This window comes from Talpa occidentalis, unplaced genomic scaffold (assembly GCF_014898055.3).
Source record: "Talpa occidentalis isolate TD23 unplaced genomic scaffold, MPIMG_talOcc4v2.1 talOcc4.3, whole genome shotgun sequence".
NCBI lineage: Eukaryota > Metazoa > Chordata > Mammalia > Eulipotyphla > Talpidae > Talpa > Talpa occidentalis.
The window spans coordinates 128,271,765-128,294,710 of NW_023603184.1; the positions used below are offsets into that span (position 1 = coordinate 128,271,765).

At 38.0% G+C, this 22,946-nt stretch overlaps 1 protein-coding gene across 4 annotated transcripts; it reads left to right on the forward strand.

Moving 5' to 3' along the window:
• The first annotated feature begins 15 nt into the window (after positions 1–15).
• On the forward strand, positions 16–20,979 carry FASTKD2 (FAST kinase domains 2). 4 transcript variants are annotated; one of them, XM_037523923.2, is made up of 12 exons: positions 17–289; positions 920–1,726; positions 4,624–4,727; positions 5,376–5,484; positions 6,103–6,226; positions 6,495–6,634; positions 8,063–8,235; positions 12,408–12,571; positions 13,432–13,644; positions 14,061–14,145; positions 15,760–15,874; positions 16,868–20,979. In XM_037523923.2, the coding sequence occupies exons 2-12, from the start codon at positions 1,001–1,003 to the stop codon at positions 16,985–16,987; spliced, it is 2,073 nt and encodes a 690-aa protein (XP_037379820.1). In that variant the 5' UTR covers positions 17–289; positions 920–1,000; the 3' UTR covers positions 16,988–20,979. The 4 variants fall into 4 exon arrangements, with proteins under 4 accessions (XP_037379823.1, XP_037379820.1, XP_037379822.1 ...); XM_037523924.2 differs by lacking the exon at positions 17–289 and adding an exon at positions 300–395; XM_037523926.2 differs by lacking the exon at positions 16,868–20,979 and having other exon boundaries at positions 16–289; positions 13,432–13,565; positions 15,760–15,796.
• The last annotated feature ends 1,967 nt before the right edge of the window (positions 20,980–22,946 follow it).

The following is a 22,946-nucleotide window of genomic DNA, read 5'->3' on the forward strand; positions in this document are numbered from 1 at the left end:
AACTTGAACATGGGGTGGGGGTTTCCAGGGTCTGTTTCCTAGTGGGAGAGGTGGCTAAATGTTGGGGTACACCATAAAACATGCACTGTAAAATCCCTGTAGTCTTCTACGCCTTTCCCTGCAGGCAAGAAAACGAGTCATTTTCTTTGACAGGCAGTCTTTTCGTAAAGAAACGCTGCGCGAAGTACGCTTTTTGACCCATAAAACCATCCGTAGATCTCGCGATATCGCGGTCGCGGGGACGCTGTCATGGCCGCGCCTGTATGAAAGCACGCGGTTCTGCGCTAGGGTGAGTGGAGGGCGGCAAGAGACTGGGCCGCTGGTGTTTTAAGGCCTTAGACTTCTTACTCTGCGCAGCGCGGTCTCAGGAGTTTCCCGAGCATGAGTTTAGAGAGGTGGGTTAAGACAGGGCGACTTAGCTCCGAAAGGACGGGTTCCTTGCCTAGGTTTTCTGGTGACCACTGACAGGTGTCTCCGCCTGCCCGCATCGCTTTCGTTTGTTGCTTTCTCCTTGTCAATTCCCTAATTCTAACCGTCAGGTTCGACCTTTGTTAAACCCTGATGTTGGAAGTGTTCGTTAACATTAAACCCTTAATTTTCATTGCAGACATTTCCTAGCAATGCTAATATAAATTCCCTCCTGCAGAGGCAGCTTTGTTAAACTTATTCCCACTGGAAATCCCCTTATTTTAAGTTGTTTTTATATAACATTACTTTTATAGTAACCTGGCTTCTTTAAAAAGTGTACACGTTGTGATGGGAGAAGAAGAAGCCCGTGTTGAAAATAGTTTCACAAGTTTAATATAAATCTTTAAAGTTTACATAGGTTCCCATTTTAGTCTCCGTTAAGTGCATGTCATTTCTTTAAGTGGAAGTTTTTCTATAATTTTTACCTCTTTCACAACCCTTTCCCATACAGGAAAATGATGGTGTAGCAGAAGCAGCGCTTGTGAAATATTGACTACGTTAGTCATTTGAAAGTGTTTCCGTGGAAAGCAAAATGAATAACAGAGCAGGTTCCTTTTTATGGAATCTCAGACAATTCAGTACTTTAGTTCCAACAAGCAAGACCATAAGACTGTATTCTTTGGGACTTTGCAGACCAAAAATCATTTATTCAAGCTGGAACTTAAGAAATCTTCTGTTAAACAACTTGGATAACAGTATGCTATCATCTATTAGATATCTTTTTCAGTATGCCTTAATATTTAAACCAGGAGGTGATGATTTTCAAAGAAAGGGTATAAGAACTCTAGCAGTCCTTTCAGCTGAGAGGCTACTTTGTCCTAGAAAACTGTCCTTTGACTCAAAGCACTCTGTTTTCTCTGATGAAGAATTGAAGAAAATAAATTTGCATCATGAAAACTCCGATAAAGGTGTTCTCATCAAGGAAACAAGACCACCCACAGTCACAGTTAGTAAATTGTGTCGGGAGTGTAATTCCCTTAGTGATGTGTTAGATTCATTTTCAAAAGCACCTACATTTCCTAGTAGTAACTATTTCTCAGCAATGTGGACCATTGCCAAAAGGATGTCCAATGACCAGAAGCGCTTTGAAAAACAACTGATGTTTAACCACCCTGCGTTTAACCAGCTGTGTGAACACGTGATGAGAGAAGCCAAGATCATGCGCTATGACCACCTGATGTTCAGTTTTCTTGCTGTAGTGAAGCTTGGAATCCCTCAGAACACTCTGCTGGTACAGACTTTGCTGAGGGTGGTCCAGGTAAAATCAAAAGGAAACTTAAATATTCTTTAAGTCAAACTGGCATATCTTGACAAAATGAGGGAAGTAGAAAAAGTAGTCTCCTTTATGAGGACTACCAGTGGTTTGGTATTTTCCTTTATATTTGTTTCTGTGTGGTGTGTGTGTGTGTGTGTGTAAAACATGATTTAGAGACCTTACGTTAGCTAGAACTTTTACTTCCTTTTGCTATGGAAATTTATGAAAGCTTGCCCCATTTTTTCTTTCCAGGGTTGAGTGATATTGAATAAATTAAAGTGAGGAGAGATTCAAAATATACACGGAAAAGATGTGTGGTTGAAGGCAGGAGAGAAGGGAGGGAAAGGGAACTAATAGGTCTTAAGTACCTACATGTTATATAATTTTATTTAATTCTCTCTAGAACCCTGCAAGTTTGATGTTGCCTCAGTTTTGCAGGTGATGAAATGAACTTAGTGATGTTAAACAACACAGCTAAAGCCTCCAGCTAGTAGATTCATTTATGCATGCTGTACACATTTATTGGGTGTCAACTATTTATCAGTTATTGCACTTATCACTAGGGATATAAAAGTATAGAAGACTTGATTTCTGCCTTTATCATGTAGAAGGGAACACATCTTTTGTAGGCAACAAAAATAATGCATATTCATTTAATGAGTCATACATTTAGTATGTGATAGGCACGGTGCTGGATACAAGGAAATACAGTTGTAAACAATATAGTGGCCGGGTGGCACTTTCAATGAAAGAAAAATACAGTTTTATGAACTGTACAGTAGGGACTTCAAGGCTGTGCAGAAGGCCACCATGATGGGAAGAGGTGATGGAGGAGCAGGAGTAGACAGGATCAGTGTTTGAAGCAGATATTTGTACAAAGTTTGCAAACAAAATTGCCTTATGTAATCCTAAGCCTTTTAAAACAGGCCTTGTTATTTTCATCTCACTAATTAGGAAATTGAGGCTTTTTGAGGCCAAATAATTTGCCCAGGATCACCTGTTAATATATTTGTAGATACTTGATAAATGTTTGCTTGTGAATTAGCAGATACCTATCCATGGCAGAACTAGGATTCAAGCCCAGTAGGAGAGGATGTGTAAGCCGAGTCCAGGGAATGACCAACAGTTTGCGACAGGATGGATAGCATAGTGGTGTTTTCTCCTGAGAAGATGTGTGATCAGCATCACAAAGTGAAAGTTTGGCAAGTTTGGGAGCCAAAAGTAGTTCATTGTAGCTGAAGTACCGAATGATGGGATTGTGTTGGAGGAAGTGGGGAAGAAATTGTGTATATGGTGATCAGGGGAGAAAGGTAAGGGGGTGTACTGGCAAGACATGAAGCCAGAACAAGCAGCCTTCATAAGCAATCTTTTATGCTTGTATGAGGACTTTGGATTTATCCTATAGGCAATGGCGATCCATTGCAGTATTTTAAGCAAAGGGTCAACATGCACAGACTTATATTTTTGATCACTGTAGGAGTGGAAAGTGTATTGGAAGATGGATGAAATTGATGGCGGAGCCGTGCTTAAGTTCCAGTAAGGGAGTCTGTGTTTGATGTCCCTGAAATAATGCCGATGTGATGAGGAGAGGATAGTTTATAACCTCTTAAGAGTGGGTACTTCAGGAAATTTAGTGATCATAATGAAATTACTTTTTAAAAGACAAGAGTATCTGAGGATGATCTGACATATATCCTATCCAATAGAATTCAACAAATGGGTCATAGGGGTATGAAGGTTTTTAACTTTAACTTTTTTACAAAACTGATTTTCAAAATTTTTGTTCTCTGTTTAAACCACAGACTATCCCTGTTTGTTTGGTAAACTGTGTTCTCTATATAGTTACTTAAAAGTGATTCTACTAAGTCACTTGACCTCATCAGTGTTGATGTTATTAATTTTCACCAGGTGCTCACATTAGCATAGCAGCTGCATCAGTGAGGTGTGAGCAGTGGATGTTTGGGGTCCAAATACCTGTATGTGTGATTATGTCTCACTGACCTGTTGGAATGTGGTAAAGACATTTTAGCTAGAGATGAAAGGACCATGTGTCATCATTGAATTTGCCCTTTGAACATATAGCCAAGTGATCTTTCCTTTCACCGCAGATATTGAGGGAATGAGACCTTCCACTCCCAACCTGTTTATCCATTTTTTAACATTATCTGGTTCTGACTTGAAACTTTGTAACTTGTTAGTTATGTAACTAACAAAGGAGCATAACTCTTTCAGCCCAAGTTTCACAGGTGATTGTAACTTACCTTGTGAGATGTAGAAAACTAATTGTGATTAAATTATAGAGCACTCGGTAAGCTGTGTTGTTATTATTCACTTTCCAAATTATGCCCACTGTCATTTCTGGAATCTAAATTAGCTTCCTAATCCAGAGAACCTAAAACAAGGATCTGTGGAGCCAGAACCCAGAGAGTGGGGTAAAATGTGATAACAGGTATGAATGTGAAGTTGCTGAAGTTTCAGTTTGATACCCAGCAAAGAATACTGGAAATTGAAAGGGCACAGATAGTCTTGGGGCTGGGAAAATTTCCCTGTGTGCCTCAGTAGCTTTTATATCACTGTATTTTTTGTCTTCATGATATCTTCAGGTCCTAAGAAGAGGTAGAAATTTTCTTATCAGAGGAATAGAATCAATATCAAATGACTTTTCATTGTTAATGGTAACTGTAAAAAAGTAGATATGAAAAAGTATGTATCAGTTATTTGGAAAATTTACTTACATATGACATCAATTTCCCAAATATGCTGTTTATTGTGTACTGATTGTATGAATTACTGCTTTGATGCTTAATCCTTAGTGAAAGCATCAGTTCCTTGGTGTTGGTTGGGTGAGATAGTCAACTATGGGCTCCTCATCTGAGTGTTTTGTAATTATATTTCAATAGGAACGTATCAATGAGTGTGATGAGAAATGTCTTTCAGTTTTGTCAGCTGTTTTAGAGGCAATGGAGCCATGCAAGAATGTGGATGTTCTTCGAGCAGGACTGCGGTGAGAACACTTAGACTTTCTTTGTGTGGCTTTCTCTGTTTATCTTGAATCAAAAACCAAGATGAAGGCTATGCTGCTTTTTTGAGGGTGGGGGAAGTCTTTGTTGGTAGTTAGTCTTTATTGCCACCATCTTAAACTTAAAATCCTGACTCTGGATCACATAATGCTGGAAATACTTCTTTTGGTGTCTGCCAGAAAAAAAGATGTAACATTGAAAAATAAAATAAAACAGTACTGATATGGGCTGGGGTGGAGTTAATACGTATTCAATTCATGGTGATTATATGGGTACTGTGTGGATACATGACACTAGGCCAGTTTGAAAAGGATCTAATGTCATAGGTCAGTGAAAATAATATTTAATTTCTTCTTTCATGGAGTATGCTTTGGGATATCTTACTATAACTTCCTGGAATAATTTGTTCATCTGTAAAGAGAACAGAATAATGTGAAAGAAAATAGTTCCAGAACTGGCCCTGGATCTTTCACTAACTATTTACACTAACTACTTGCAGGTAGATAGATCATTTTTACGGGCTTCATCATCCTTGCCTAGAAGTAGGAGCTGGAGGAACAAATGACTTTTAAGATTTTTCTTCTGATTTTAAGATCCTAGGATTGTAGTGTATTTATTGTGCTTGATGACAGGATCCTAGTTGAGCAGCAAGTTTGGAATATAGAACGTGTTTTCACATTACAAGCTGTGATGAAATGTATTGGAAAAGATGCACCAGATTCTCTAAAAAAGAAACTGGAGGTAAATATCTTCTGAAATTTCTCTATTTGGTGACATTTGAAAAAAAAAAAAATGCACTCATAAGGAACATAGAGAAACAAAGAAAGGAATAGACAAAACTAAACCAAAACAAATTGTAGAAATCTGACTGTACAATTGAGGTAGAATGGGGGTGAGGAGTAAAGGGGAGGGTACCCCATGTACTCTGGCAGAGGACTATGGGCCTCTTGCTAGTAGGTGTGGTGTGGTAACATACATGTGAAGAGATGTGACCCTATACCTCTGAATCATATACAGTGTTGTAAACCAATATTACCGCAATAAAAAAAATACATAACAAGAGTAAAGATAAATACATATTGTAACTATATATGTATTTCTTCTGACCTGCTATAACTTCCTAAAGTCAGCTTTTTAAGGGAGAGATTGTTGTGGGTTTGGGTTTGACTTCGCTAAAGTGAAACAATAGTAGTAGATATAGTTATCTGTATATATAAATGTGTATATATGTTTTGTATTTCTGAGTCATTTTGCTCAAATGTTATCTTTTATTTAAAAATAAGTTTTTTTTAAAAAACAAAGTTTTAGTTTTTATTTATTTTGCCACAAATGATATCTTAATTTTTTGTTTATCTTTAGATGAAAGCCTTGAGAGAATTAGACAGATTTTCTCTTTTGAATAGCCAGCGCATGTTTGAGGTACTAGCTGCCATGAACTACCGTTCTGTTGTACTTCTGAATGAATGCAGTAAAATGGTGGTAGGTAAGGGGCATTTTATTCATGATTTGTAGTACCTGATATACTGTTCTGGACTACGTTTGTTTCGTTTGATCTAAACAAATTGCTGTTATAAGAATAATACCTGATGATACAGTTAGCTCTAAAATATTATTTTTGTCCAACATTTCTTAATTAAAATATAGTGCTGTTATTTTCTTTGAGTATAGGGTATATTGGATTATATATTCAAAACCATCTGGTAATTTGTGTGTATTTAATTCATTAATTCATTCTTAATTCATTCTTAAAGGTAATATCCATGGGTGTCCTTTAAAAATATTACTCAACATATTGCAGTCTTGCAGAGACCTCCGATACTATAATGTAGATCTTTTCAAGGGAATAGCAGATTATGTGACTACAACTTTTGACATCTGGAAGTTGAAACAAGTATGTATGTTCACATTTTAAAACACACCTCAGAAACTTTTATACTAATTCATGAGCATATTAATTCATTTAGCATTCTAAGTATTTCTCTGCTGGCATTATAGCATTTAATATGCCAAAATATTCCAGTGCTAAATTTACTTTTGAAAAATTAGTTCTTGTTTATATCTGTGGGGGGATTACCTGTTAATATAGTATTCAAATCTTTGACCTTCTATCAGAAATAAAAATTATATTGTCTAATGTTTGCTCTTCTGTTTTTCAAAAGGTTATATATTACTTTGGTTGGATAATTAGGATTTTTTTTCAGTTTTTCCACTTTTTTATGTTAGATGTAAAATAATAAAGATGGACAATATGGCAGGCTTATGCTTTTTGAAAAATAAGATCATACTTAATGATTATGTCTATTTTCTGTTTATGGATGGGCTTTTTATTTCCTCCAACGTAAATGCCTTCAAATTAAGGGGCCATGTTGATAGTACAGAGATCTCAATGAAGTGCCTGATAGAAACTTCTTTTTGCAATGAGGTAATGGTAACCTGGCTGTCTCTAGGTTCAGCTTGCTTTGGAGGTGAGGGTGAATATTGAGTTTACCACAGAAACTCAGTTTTGAAAGAGAAGTGCTAATTGTGAGGATGACCAGGAGGGAAATGTGAGGTCAACTGAAAAATTTATTTTAATCATAGTATTTCAACTTTATTTTCATTTATAGAAATTAATATTGTATACAGGAAATTTTGAGTTACTTCATATACTAGAGTCTAGGAAGTGTCTAAATGTGGAGGGGGAACAGTTCAAAATTGAGTTGGTCATTTTGAAAAACTTTAGAAAAGTTATATTTAAAAGTAATTTTCAGATCTGTTAAATGGAGAGCATATAGGAGAGGATTTTTTTTTTTTAAAGATTTATTTATTTATACATGCAAGAGCTGGGGTACAGGCCAGAGATGCGGGGGGTGAAAGGGTTCACAAGAGAAACAGAGTGGGGAACAGAACAGGCAGAGTGACCAAAGTACACTGCTGAGAAGAGCAGGGGTGAGTCAGGAGAGGTCTGCTGCGACATGTGGGTTGCTCCCTGGCCGGCTGGGGATCAAACTCATGCTGCAGAGGCTGCAGATTGTTTCATAGTGTGGTGCTTAACCCCTTGCGCCACCAGGGAGGCCCTAGGAGAGGATGTATTTTTAAATAAAATTAAAATATGGAAACTAGTGTGTGCACTGATTCTCAGCTTATAAAAAGAGATTGCTTGTTAGCTAGGTACCTGATTCAAGAGTCAATGGAACAGATTTTGTGAGGAAAAGATAACTGTCCTTTTTAGGGAACAGCTTCAGTCAGGACAGTTCTATTGCTGTAAAATTTTTGAGATTAAAAGACTTATTAGCATATAATATTTGTTAAAAACTGTTCCCTTTATTCCCTCCTTAAGGTTCTTTTTCTCCTCATTTCATTCGAAAACCTTGGCTTTCGACCTGTTGCATTGATGGATTTGGTCATGAAGAGAGTGGTGGATGAGCCTGGCCTCCTAAACGCGAAAAGCGTCATCTCCCTTCTCCATGTGTACTCTTCTCTCAGTCACTTCAACAAATGCCAAACCCAGGCGTATGTAGTTTTCTTAACTTTTCTGATTGCTGTGTGAAGTACTTGCAGAAAAGATTATAGATCATAAACACCATTATGTCTACAGGTAAACGTTTTCAAGGCCATCATCCATGTCAAGACATAAAGTATAGTATTCCTTACTTGTTTATGAATTAAGCAGAATTTCTTTTTATTTTTGCTGTTGTTTGTCTTCTTGTTTCTTGGTTCTTTATGATATGTCTGTTAATTCAGCACAGAAGTTTTGATTTCAAAGTGATTATTCTCTTAGCACTTGAATTCATTGTTTAGTTCTAACTAACTATTCAGTTGGACCCAAACTACTACTTTCTATTCTTTATGTTTTTAAACCACAACCATGCATTTCTACCAATACATACAACAATTCCTCAGACGTGCCTGCTTCATTCCTCTGTCTTCTCTCCAGAATATCTTTCCATCCTCTGTAGATCAGTAGGGCCTTGATACATAGTTGTAATTATTTATCAGTAATTCTGTTCTCCTGAACTGCAAAGCTCTCTGGAATCAGACCCAGATACCTGTTATACTGAACTTGTTACAGGACCTGGCACAGAATAAGCATTTAATAAAGATTGAAAAGTATCCCCCAATTTCAGGCCTCCCTCATGGCGCAGGGGGTTAAGCACAGCACTATGAAGCAATCCGCAGCCTCTGCAGCACAAGTTCTATCCCCAGCCGGCCAGGGAGCAACCCACATGGCACAGCAGACCTCTCCTGACTCTCCCCCGCTCTTCTCAGCAGTGTATTTCAGTCAATCTGCCTGTTCTGTTCCCCACTCTGTCTCTGGTGAATCCTCTCACCCCTGGTATCTCTGGCCTATACCTCAGCTCTTGTATGCATAAATAAATACATCTTTAAAAAAAAAAGTATTCCCCAATTTCAAGTTACTCTCCTGGTATAGTTCTCTTTGAGGCTGACTCCTGTGGCCTGCTACACATTCTCCGAAAATGCATCCAACATAGTGGTAATTAACAATCCACACACAGTACCACAGGTTCCAGGTGATAAGGAGAACCCAGTGGTTGTGGGAGTTTTCAGCTGATTGTAGCTGTCCCAAGGGATAATTTTGTCCATTAAATTTGTTGTCCTGAAAATAGAAGAGGGGTAACAAAGGTAACCATAACCTTTGTTATAGTTATAGGCACATAAAGATTGAGAAATTTAGTAAAATACGAGAGCAGAATAGAATCAGTATGAAAGGGGAATCCTGAATGTTGTCCTTTTTTCCTGTTTTCTCTGCTTTCATCTAATCCATTGATTCTCAGCCAGGGGTGATTTTTTTCTCCCAGGGAGCATTTGGCACAGTCTGGAGACATCTGCTTTCCTAGTACTAGTGGTTAGAAGTCAAGGATATTGCTAATATCCCTCTGTACACAGGATAGCCCCACAACAAACAAGTAACCAGCCCAAAAAGTCAGTTGTGCTGAGATTGAGAAGTCCTGCTCAAATCCTTAGCAGCCCACTTTAATGGTTCTGCTTTGGCGAAATGGGACAATGAGAGTGTGGCTGATAGATCAAGATTAATCAGTCAGAATTTCTTAAATGCCCATAAATGTGCAGTTGCCTCAATTTGGTACCCTGAGGATGGTAAAAAACCAAGTTTGCTCCTTGTTTTTGCTAGTGCAGTTAAGCAGCCAGATCTCCTAAGTTCAGAGGCAGGTGGTAAATAGTAGGGAGGAAATGAGTGCTTCATGGAGGAGGGAAGAAGGGAGATGGCATGTTTGTCTGGAAGGCACAGCATTTGGGAAGCGAGTTGAGCTGAAAGAGGCAAATTAGGTAGGAGAAGAGTGGTACAAAATTGGGTTTGGCACTCTGTATATGTACATGCTGTACACTAATCAATTTTACTTATCTTATGGCCTCTGGGAGAGAATATATTTTATACCCAGAATATCTTCGTAGGTTTAAAACCCAACTAAGGAAACATTTAACATTTAAACTCTGTCATTTCAGTCATTTGATACCTTTTCTTCTTGATCTAGACTTACCCAATCGATAATCCCAGGTTTGCATCTTTGGTCATTAGAGTGCTCTAGAACTCCTGTGGTTTGTAGGTGGGCAAAGAAGATTCCACATGGGCATCAAGTTTAATGATTCTGGAAGTCAGTTTGTTCTTTTTGGAATCAGTTATTTACTGTTTAGCCAATTCCATGCAAAATCATTTTCCTTTTTCATTTTTTTAAAAGCCACTTTATTGAGATATGGGAAACTTCCATTGCGGTATTGTGTGAAAGCTGTACATATTTAGATATACAACTTGGTGAGTTTCCAACACTATTCTTGACTCATCTTTTTCTGTTGATGTGCTGACTAAATGAACATTAACTGTACAAAGTGTCCAGATACTTCGGATAAAGATGAATATGACACAGTCCTTACTGCCAGAGGAGTCTGTATAATAGGTAAGGTAGACATAATTGGCAAATATAGCATGAAAATTGGTATGATAGGGTTTTATGCAGGATGTATAAGAATATGGGTGGGATATATGGGATGCCAGCATGGTGAAGTGGACAGTAAAGGTCAGGGTGAATACTAGATGATGCTCTGGAGGAGATAATACCTGAGCTGATCTTTAAGAGAAATTACCCAAGGAAAGAAAAGCAGGAAAGAACATTCTGGGTAGAAGGAAGTCCATACTCAAATGAGAGGGGGGAAATCACAGCATGTGCAGGGAACAACATGTTGATTGGTGTTGCTGAAGTGTGAGGTGTAGCATAGAAGTGGGGTGAGAGGACTCAAGGAGGGATGACCACCCAAGCTCCAGACTTAGTCATCTGCATCCCTTCTCCTTTCTCGCTGCTTACACCAAATTCAGTGAGCTATCAGTTAGCAAGTGTTGCTTCACTATTGTCTCTAGAACCTGTTACATTCTTCCCATCCCATTGTAACTCGTGCAGTTCTGCCTAATCTATCACAGCATCTCGCTTCCCTGTGCCTCTCCTCCTACCTGTGGTACCTCCCGGTTTATTGCAAACTTATTTTTCTTTACAGCCTCATTGTTAATCAGGGCTTACTCCAGGCCACACTCACTGCCGCTGTAAGAGTCCTGTCTGTGCCTCAGCCTTAAGAGCCAGACAGCCAGCACCTTTAGGCTCCATTGCTCTACCCTGCTTCAGAGGATCGTTTCTCTTTGTCTACCTGTTGAAATTCTCCTTATCCCCAAAGTTGCTCTGTCAACTTTCTTTCTTCTACACCTATCACAGTACTTTATTGGTCCTTCATTTCCCTCTTATAGTAGTGATATATAACTATGTCCTAAAAGTTAGACTGACCTGATTCAGAGGCTGTGTCATTTGTCAGCACTGTCATTCTGGCCAAGTGACCTCATAATTTTGATCTTTCTTCTCTTCATCTGTATTTAATTGTATAACATTAACTCTTGGTGGTAGAATTAGGCTCATAGTTCTGTTAACTCAGAGTATTGATAGTTGGAGACTTTTAACTGGTTATAAAACTGCAGTAGTGTCACAGACCTTATAGACATACTCATGATTAAAAATGTAGCACAGTGGATAAAAAGGGTCTGGAGTCTGACAGCTTGGGTTCCAGCGCTGTCTCTGCTACTTTTCTGGCTATGTGTTCTTGGACAAGTTTCTCAACCTCTCTGAGCCTGTTTATTCATCTTAATTATGAGAATAAAATCTACCCTATTGAGTTTTATTTTTTTTTTTAAAGATTTATTTATTTATACAAGCACTGGGTACAGTCAGAAGCGCGGGAGGATGAGAGGATTCACCAGAGCCAGAGCGGAGAGAAGAGCAGGCAGACTGACGAAATACACTGCTGAGGGGAACAGTGGGCAGCAGGAGAGGTCTGCATGGCATGTGGGACTCTTGCCGGTGGCCGGGGATCGAACCGGGCTGCAGAGGCTGCGGGCAGCTTCGCAACCCAGCGCTTAACCACTGCGCCACCGGGGAGGCCCCCTATTGAGTTTTAATAGGAATTAGATGAGTTAAAGCCTGTAAAATATTTACCCTGCACAAGACACATACAGAAGCCAACCTTTATTAAATAGGTGTTTATTATGAGATGAGATTTGTGACCTGGGAGATGTATGCATGAAGCCACTGGTTCTGTGGTACCTTACTAGCTCTGCCATGATCTTGTCTTCTATTTATATTTGAAAGGTGACTTTTCTTTATCCCCTGAAGGTTCCTAGAAGTTATGACTAGTGCTCTGACTGGTTATCTACACCACATCTCTTCTGAAAACCTGTTGTGCGCTGTGTGTTCATTTTGTTCAATGAATCATTTTCCTCTGGCCCCTATTAATCAACTTCTCAAAAAGGACATTATCAAGGAGCTACTGATGTCAGGTAGGATGTCATTGGCCAGTGGTGCCAGAGATAAGGCTACTTTGTGATTTTGAATGCGGTCTTAGACGGACCACGTTATTTAAATGTGCAGAGGGAATGTGCAGTGCCACTGAGGGAAGGATCGATAATGGTGAAGTCAAAGGTCAGTGCTTCACACCAGCAAACCCATGGAGGCGCCTTTAATATAGAAGGCAAGAATCACTGTTTCTTCTACTTACAATTTATGCACCTATTCAAAGAGCAAGTTTTCAAGTTGTTCCTCCTGGCTTGCAGAAGCATTTGTCCTTCCTAGTGCTTCCATGTCACTTAGAAGCTGAGTTACATAAACTTTTGCAGCTGTAAACATTTTGTTACTCAAGGCTTGTGATGAGGATAACCAAATAGTTGCCAAAGTAGTGAATTTATTCACTTCTGGGGTCAAATTTATTGACTTTTGTTCTTTATTATTGAAAAAGAAAAAGCAGTATCAGGCACACAAAATTTGATGATGTAAGAACAGTTGTTTAAATTCTTTTAATGTTATGAAATTTTGCAGTGAAGTTGGGAGGAAGGAATACCGTATGCTGATTTAAGCAGGTTAATGTGGGGAAAATGAACCCAGGAGACCTGAATTCCAGTCCTGGCTCTGCCTTTAGTTAACCACAAGGTTTTTTTACCAACATTCCTGGTCATCTATTCAGTGGAGAGTTTAGACTAAAGCACTTTAAAAGGTAATTTAAACCTAGGGTGTAGATCTAAACGCTCTGGGAACTAGGGAGACAGATTCCTCCTGAAAACCAATCAGAAATACGGATGTATTGACATGATTTCTTAAATGTGGCATTAACATTTTTTCTTAGTGATATTTTCTCTTTTTTTAGGTGACGTGGAGAGGAATGTTCGGATGCTTCGTATTTTGGATAGTTGTCTAAAACTTGATGAGGCTCCTTACCACAAAGCTATAGACCTAGAACTGCCACAGCTGCCGGCCCCAGCCCCACATTCAAATGTGAAGGTTGCCAACGTGCTCAGCAGTCTTCTGGGAGAAGGGTGCTTCTCACAAAATGTCTGGTTGCCACACAATTATCATATTGGTATGACAATTGTCATATTGGTATGAGACTTAATGCGATTTTCCTTCATTTTATTTGTTTCCCCTCTTGTTCTGGCAGAAGACCAGGAGTTCCCCTTGTCAGTTTCCTGTAGTACAGCTTTGGCTTGGAGCTGCGCTGGTGAGGCTTGGGTGCTGGAGCTGCTGCTGCTAATGCTGTGACTTTAGCACCAGCCCCATTTCCTTTTTTGAACAAGGGCAATAATAAAAGTACCCACCTCAAAGTTTCCTTGACAAATAAATGAAATTATTCAGGCAAAACTCAAATTTGTGCTGGCACCTCATAATCTCAGTGCGTATGTTCTGGTTGCCCTTGCTGCGGGTGGTAGTATTCGACATTTTGAAATAGAAAATCTCTGAGCAATGTTTGAGACCTTCATATAAATTCTTTTCTTTCAGATTTTGAAATTAGAATGGATACTAACAGGAATAAGGTGCTTTCATTTTCTGACACGGATGTCATCGCTTCTACAAATATTGAAAGGTTGTTTATATATTCATTTGTTGAATCATCTGAGTTTAAATCTTAGTTCTCAAAGACTTCATAGTAAATGGTAGTAATAATACTAAGACCTTATACTTGTAAGGAGTTTGATGTGCATCAAAAGACTTCTCTATTAATCACTCCGTCGGTGTGAATGTGGGCACTATAGTTGAAGACAATCCACTCAAGTTGAACCATTTCATAAAATTGGCAAGTTAGGTTTTAAAGTTAATAATTTTTTAAAAAGTGTTAAATAATTGAAACTCTCAGTTCAGTGTAAACTTTTGATAAGATAATATAATAGCATAAAGAATAATGGCTTATACAAAAATCAAAAACCTAATAAATACTTCGCTTTGTCACCAAAACCTTTCCAAATGTAGAGGAACTTTAGTTTTTAATCAAGCTCTGTTGTATAGAGATCAGAGGGTATTGAAGTTAATCATAAGTTGTTTTCTCAACTCACAGACTGCAAATAGGGTAGGGAGGGAGGGGAGAGGGTGAGGGTGGGTGGAAGCTGCGCCCTGGGAGCATGAGCTGCCTTTTACGCAGATGCATCAGGTCACTTCATTGTCGCACACACCCCATGTTCTGTCAGCCTGTGTGGAAAGGCTCTAGGCCTTGTGGGGAACACAAAGATGAGTCAGACATGGATTTAGAACCCAAGGAACTTATACCCCCCCATTGCCTTATTGGTTGCCCAATACTGTGGAGAGAAGTACAGAAAAATTTGGGAATTCAAACTCCTATCTGCCATCCCTCTTCATTCACATTTGGTTCTGGATCCATCTAGCTTCCTGGCTACCTTTTCAGCTGCTGTCTTCCCTGTACATGTAACCTTTCTGTCCTCAAAAGAAGGCTTTCTGTCTGACCCTGTTGGAAGATCTCTTATTTTTCAGGTACTGCACTGCTCTGGCATAATAACAGTGTAATAACTCTCAACTTAAAGTGCTGGAAAGTGAGGAATCTTTAGCATTCCCTTAAAAATATAAAGCTTCTGTATTATCTTAGATAACAACCAGAGTGAATGTAAGAGAAAAAAAATCAGGGTATACATTTCCCCACCATGAACTTAATCTTTGCAAAAGGCTAAGAACAGTGAAAAAATAAATTACACCATCTAGATTTTTGTTACACATAGAGATTTTTATCTTTGACAGTATTTCCCTTCATAGAGTTTTCTTTATTATATTTGGTCTCTTTATTCCACACTTTAAATGCTGCTCCTTTGGGAGACTGTACAAGTACATTTACTATTCAGCATTAACCATATCAGTACCTCCAGTAGCACAGATAATTTAAATGATGGTTTAACACTGCACATGAAGCCTTAAAATGGGTCTTTTCATATCTGAAAATGTTCCTTATCAAGGATTTAGCCATCTTCAAAGATGGGTGAGGGATAACTAAAACATCTATAAGCCATTGGTCTCTTAACTAGCATTTGGATACTGGACTATCTTCAGAGGCAAGTAACAGCAGGAAGTGAAGGACTGAAACAGGCTGGTCAGTGGAGACCTCAACTTTGTAATTTCCTAACAGTAGAAATACAGCAAGATTGTAAGTGGTAATCTCATTACTAACGATTCTCATATTGTGTGTTTTTATTTTCAGAATAGCTGTACTGTGTGTTCCTAGATCTGTCTACTGTTTGGATTCCACCCATCCCAGAGGATTCCTTGCTGTAAAAATGCGGCATTTGAAACTTATGGGCTTTCGTGTGATCTTGGTATGGAAACAATACAAATTAAACATTCTTCATTTTCTGATGTCTGCTAGAAGGAAATGTTGTGGTTGGTTATAGGAACTCTAAAGGAAGGGTCAGCAATATAGGAATAAATTCTTTAGTGTATGTATTATTTGAAAAAGACAATTTCTAGTACATGACTTGGTTTTTACTCAACTGATTTCTGTCATTCACTAGGGGCTTTGTAAATGTTATATTTGCTGAACTTGTTACTTTTGTGAAGAGGAAACTTGTAAATAATATATTTTCTTAGTCAAGACACGTGGATCATATTCAGTTTCCAGTTTATCTTGAACAAGGGAAGAAGAGTTGCTAATTTAAGTTTTTTTTTTAAGTCTTGATTTCATCAGCCTGTGTGAGGCTGATCTAGGATGTTTGTCATTGGAAATAAGGTGGTTGTGAAAGCAGGGTTCAGCCTCGTTTCTCTTAATCACTTTGATTCCAAGCACCACAAGTTTTCCAGATGTTTCATATCGAGCAGGAAATTTACAAATAAATTCATATTTATATTAATGTTGGGATCTATCTAAATGCCACTCACTTGGTTCTGCATGTATGTGAAATACGTTCAAATCCAAAAATGGATTCAGTTGCCCCTTTCTTTCACTGGCTACAACTTGAGACTTTTTTTCATGTTGTCTATGAGACACGCACATGTGCGCGTGCACGCACACACACACACACACACACACACACACACACACACGTGTTCAATCTAAGGGAGATTGTTCCAAGAAAGAATTGTTATACCCTTTAGAGGACCTTTAAAGTTTTAATAATTTTCGTTGTTAGCGCTTTCCTCACACCTTAGCAAATAATCTTACTTAGCCTTTAAAATATGATTAATTATAATGTAGCATTTGCTTTTAAAAAGCAGTTGGTCTGAAGTCACTTTATTTTTGGATCTCAAAAACCAGCCTTTATTTTCTGTGTCACCTTGTTGCACAGTAACTGTTTTCTTCTTTCTTTGATCAGATCAATAATTGGGAGATGGAAAAGCTAGAGATGAAGGAGGCGATCACATTTTTGAAGACTGAGATCTATTCGTCCAAAACCCTTCCTACTGTTGATGTAAATTTGCAAAGCACATGTTAAAGTAAAAAGCAACCTTTTCATGTTTGAAGACATGCACTTGTAAAATAACTTCAATAAAGACTACAATTCAGTCAGTAAGATTCACTTGACTACTCACCATAACAAAAGGTGTTACTTTGGTTCATCGTTAAAATTAATTTTAAGAATGGAAGAAATATTACTGGCATTTTTTGGAATATGCTGCGAAAATTCCAGAAGTTTCATTTTTCTAACCATATCTATTCTCTCTAATACCCAGATAATTGACAAATTAAAGAGCTGCAGGGTTTACTTCTCATTAGCTTTGAGCTTTGGCATTTGATGTCTTACTTGTGATGGACTGTAGGTAAGTTGGTGTGGGCAGTCCTTATTTTGGAATCTGCATGTTTATACTCTTTTTATAAACTTCTAGGACACAGGTATTGATCCCATTTTCAAACATTAGTCACATTGACCAGGAACTCAAATTGTAGCATGTATAGAAACAGCATTCTAGGTGGAGGTGGTTTGTGGACCGAACTAAGAGAAACATAAATGAGCTAATTCATGACAGAGAGCCCAAATTTACTAAAACTGATAGATTGTGGGGTGTTAATACCATAACTCTTGCCACTGTTGAGGTCATTTCTTTTTCCCCCCTTCCCTTCCTACCTTTTCCACCGTCATTTCATGAAATCTAAAATAAATAGCTGAACGATGTTGTGAGTTCTATCTGAGAATTACTTTTCAATTATGTTCATTCTTTTGTTGAAATATTTGTTTATTGTACATGTGTCTATCTAATATTTAACTCAAGTTATGAATAAGCGTGGTCACTCATAAAATTGAGTGCCATGTAAGTTGATGTTATTTTTACCCCCATGAAAAAAGATGAATGTCTATATCCCCCCAGAATTTGCATGTTGAAGCCTAACACCCAATGAGATGGAATTTGGGAGATGATTAGGTCATGTGGGTGGAGACCCTGTGAGTTGGATTGCATACAATGCTGTTGTGAAACTAACCTCACAAAGCTGTGGTAGACCTTGTCGCTGCTGCCATCTGAGAAGATGGCCATCTATGAACCAGGAAAGGAATCCTTCCCAGATGCCCAGTCTACCTACACATTGCTTTTAGACTTTCCAAACTCCAGAACTATGAGAAATTTCTTTTGCTTAATAGATTACTCAATAAATGACACTCTGGGGCCTCCCCGGTGGTGCAATGGTTGAGCACTGGGTTGCGAAGCTGCCTGCAGCCTCTGCAGCACCAGTTTGATCCCCGGCCGCCGTTTGAGGGTCCCACATGACGTGCAGACCTCTCCTGCCATCCGTGGCTCCCCTCAGCAGTGTATTTCATCACTCTGCCTGCTCTGCTCCCCGCTCTGGCTCTGGTGAATTCTCTCACCCTCCCGCTCCTCTGACTGTACCCCAGTGCTTGTGTGAATAAATAAATAAATCTTAAAAAATAAATAAATAAATGACACTCTGTTATAGCATCCTGAATAGACTAAGATACTCCAAATACATGGACATGCAATTACTAGCCATCTTATATCTACCAGGTACTCTTTTAAGTATTCGCATGTACTCTCTATTTTCTTTTTTGAGGAGTAGCTGCTATTATGATTCTCTCTTGGCTGTCGCTTCCTTATCTCTAATATGAGCATTTTTTGCCCAAGATGACACAGGAAGTCAGGACTAGTTTGAACCTGAGCTGACATAGGCTTATGAGAAAAGTAGTTGAGGAACCTAAGTTGACAATTAAAAAAAAACTCCAGCAATGTGACTGCAACTGTCAGGTTTTACCAGCTTAGCCAGCCTGCATTTAGAAAAGGTTAGACTGCAACAGAAATTTTGCTGTCAGTTAATCCACATCCTCATTTTATGGATGAGGAAGTTAAGGCTCAAAGAATTTGATTCTTCTGAAGTCCCAGCTATGTCATTGGCTTCCACATCATTTCATCTCCTCTTCAGCTTGTTTCCCACTCTAGTTCCAGGTTGGACGTCATTTAGTTTTGGAGATTTAACCCAATGATTTAACCCCTAGAAGCTTCAGAACAAGAGTTAAAAATATGTTATTTATGGACACATTTATAAATATGCATAACTACATTTTGGTGAAGTAGTTTTCTTGAATTTGTACCATTTGGCATGGTAGAGAAACAGACTACAGTTTTACTACTACTACTAGTGTTAGCATTCCTCCCGTAGTATTATAAAAATGTCTTATGAGATCCAAGGTACAGTGAAGGAGAATAGTTTAACAAAATATTTCTTCTCATGATTATTAAATATAAAGTTTTTTTTAAACTTTTTTTTTTAAGATTTATTTTTATACAAGAACTGGAGTACAGGTCAGAAGCGCAGGAGGATGAGAGAATTCACCAGAGCTAGAGTGGGGAGCAGAGCAGGCAAATGGACCGAAGACACTGCTGAGGGGAGCAGCGGGTAAGGCAGGAGAGATCTGCTGTGCCATGTGGGATTCTCCCTGGCCGGCGGGGAATCGAATCGGTGCTGCAGGGACTGCGGACAGCTTCACAGCTCAGCGCTCAACCGCTGCACCACCGGGGAGATCCTAAATATAAAGATTAATCGGCCCTAAGGACTCTACCAGAAACCTACTTGAGCTAAGATATGAATTTAGAAAGTGGCAGAGTGAAAATCTTTTGTACAAAAATCTGTTGTATTTCTATATACTAATAAAGAACTATGGAGAGAAATTAAAAAGACAATCCAATACACAATTACATCAAAAAGACTAAAATATCTAGGAATAAATTCAACCAAGGACATGAAAGAACTGTATACTTAAAACTAAAAGACATTAATAAAAGAAATAGAAGACACAAGAAATATATTTCGTATGTATGGAATAATGCTGATTAAAATGTCCATGCTATCCAAAACAATGTGATTATTACCAAAATTCCAATGACATTTTCCATATAAATTGAGCAAATAATCCTAAAATTTATAGAAAGTACAAAAGTTTATAGAAATAGCTAAAATAGTATTGGGGAATGCACCCCCATGTTGATTGCAGCACTGTTGACAATAATCAAGACTTGGGAACAACATAATGTCTGTCTATAAATGAAGGATGAAAAAAATGTGGGGTGTATGTCTGTGTATGTGCACACACAATGGAATATTATTCAGCCACAAAAAATGAAATCTTGCCAGTTGTGTTATGGATGGAACTTGAGGGCATTATTTTAAGTGAAGTGAGTTAAAGAAAGACAAGTGCTGTATGAATTCACTTACATGTGAAATCTAGAAAAGAACCAAGCTCAGATACAGAGAACATATTGGTTGCAGAGGTAGGTCTTGGGAGGTGAAAAAAAGGGGTGAAGGTGGTCAAAAGTTGCCAACTTTTCATTATAAAGCAAGTCACGGGATGTAAGACAGAATGGTGACTAAATAATAGCTATTAATGGTATATATTTGAAAATTTCTTAGTAGATCTTAAAAGTTTACATCACGCATATAATTTGTAACTATATTGGTGGATGTTTTAGCTGGAGTTAACTAGTAGTCATTTTACAATATGTATTGAGTCATAATGTATGCCTGAAACTAATACAATGTTATATTTCAATTATAGCTCAATGTAAAAATTTTATTCCCCACTCTAGTAGAATATATTGATAGTCTCCTTTTCTGGCATTTATTAAATTGACTCTCAGAAAAGCCCAACACAACCCCAGTTTGAGCTTGTAGGCCTATGTGTCACACAATGAGAGAAGGTCAATAAATAAAAAGTGGGAGTTTACAAATATAAATTCTGACTTTGACCAAATCACAAGAGTCTTAGTACCACTGTGTCCTTTTTTTGAAGAAAAAATAAACTAGCAATTTACTGTATTAAGTAAAAGTATTTTGAGATGTTGATGTATATGCTTTTGTGGTAATGTTGGTGAGTCACTTTGTGAAAGAAATTCGGTGATTGAAAAAGATTTGAGTTTTTGATGTGTAATTCTGTGTCCTGACTGAGCTTTTTATCTGTAAATTTTCGGAGTACTGTTAAGATTAAATGCCTTTTTTTAAATTCTTGATCTTCTTTAAAATGTCAACATCTAATTACCTCAAGTATACACAAAGGTAAAAATCGAGTGGAGTGGAAAAATACATGTTCTGCTTATAATAAATACCTAAATAAAGAGTTCCTATAAGAAACAAACTAACATTACAATAGAAAAGTGAGCAAAGAGCTGATCAATATGAGAAAAGTTCAGTAATCAGAGACATGCACATTCAAACAGGAGATATTTTTGCCTTTCAACTTAGCAGTTTTTTGGTTTTTTTTTAAAGAATGACAGTGCTGACAAAAGTGTAATGAGGCAGGCACTTGCATATGCTGCTGAGGGAATGTAAATTAGCACAGCCTTTCCTGAAAGTACTTTGCTCTTCCCCTGCCCCCACTAGCTTTATTAGAGTGTAACTGACATACAATAAACTGCATATATTTAAGTGTACAGCCTGAGAAGTTTTAAAATACATATGAACAACGCATAAATATATTTCCATGGAAACATTACCAGGGTCAAGATAATGAATATATCACTAGCCCTAAAAGTTTCCACCCTTTTGGTCTTTCTCCTTGCCTGCTGATAAACTTGGGTCTGCTCTCTGTCACTGTGGAATGCCCTTGGGCTAATTGCATTAGAGTCTTAAAAATACCTCTGTTGACCTTAACCTGTAATGAGATTTTTAATAATATTTGTGCCTATATGCACACAAAGTATATTTGATAAATATTTGTATTATTTCTTTTATTAATATTTGTATTATTAGGTGTTAGGATTCTCATTGATGGGATATTTCACTGCAGATAAACCAAACATTAGAAGCTATTTAAGTGTTAATTGTTAAAATTATGTGTATGGTGTATAGAAACACACATGTCTTCTAAGTCCCTGTTACTCAGAATTAGTCCATAGGCCATGGTGTCGTTATCTGAGAGGCTGTTAGAGAGACCAGAGAGGGGAGAGGTCTGATGTGCCAAGTGGGTCAGCTCCCTGGCAGGGGATCAAACTCTTGTTGCAGTGGCTGGCAATAGCTTGATAGCACTGAGACTTTAACCCCTGCGCCACCAGGGAGGCCCCACAATCCATTTTTAATATTTGATCTCCCAACAGCATTTTAGCAGTTAGTGATAACCACTACTTAATATGTGCCCAGAACAGAGGGGGATATAAAGAAGTTAAGCAGAGACCTCAAGTTGCTTACAAGAGAGGAGAGCATTATTACGTGCTGAAAGATGTCCTGATGTACTACAAGCCCAAAGCAGAAGAGGAGACGCCGTGTGGGGAGGAAGGGATCAGAGGGTAAGGTTTTCAGAGCTAACTCTGCAGAGGAGCATGACAAGATTTGGCAGCATACAAAGGGAGACCATTGTGATCTGAAAATTATTTCTTCCAGGTTTTTCACAAGAGGGAACAATAGTGATCTTGGTGCATGTGTTAAGGTCTGATACCTAAGTTTTAAAGAAAAAGGAACAAGGGTTTATCCTGATTAGAGTGTTAGGGTAGCAAGTAAAAATTTCTTAGATTTACTAAGCAATCTTGTTGTGTATGTAATACTGTGTATATTGCAAATTGGCTCATTCTATTCCATTACAGCTATTCCCTTTTTTATGTCATGGTGCACACAGAAAATGAGTGTTTCATGGCACTAAACTGGAGAGTATTTATTTGGAGCTTAGAAAACAAAATGTTATTTTTCTGATATAATAAGATATAATAATGATATAATAAGAACTAAGATCTGATATAATAATGATATAATAAGAACTAAGATCAGTAAAAACCAAAATACTAGGAAATATTTTATGTATTAATTTTGTGTAAAATGCCAAATACACTATAAGTTCCTTAATGTGAAATTGATAGGGGACAAGGATGTCCTGAGCAAACGCCATACAAGCTTTGTGGACTCCACCCCCGCGACACTGGGAACCACAAATCCCATGATCACCAAAGGGAAGGTTGCAAGGACCT

What these genes read in the sequence shown, in the direction of transcription:
- FASTKD2 (XM_037523923.2), top strand. Translation starts at nt 1,001, where the DNA reads ATGAATAACAGAGCAGGTTCCTTTTTATGGAATCTCAGACAATTCAGT. An exon ending in CTCTAAAAAAGAAACTGGAG is followed by an intron (nt 5,485 to 6,102) that starts GTAAATATCTTC and finishes GTTTATCTTTAG; the next exon opens with ATGAAAGCCTTGAGAGAATT. An exon ending in AACAAATGCCAAACCCAGGC is followed by an intron (nt 8,236 to 12,407) that starts GTATGTAGTTTT and finishes TATCCCCTGAAG; the next exon opens with GTTCCTAGAAGTTATGACTA.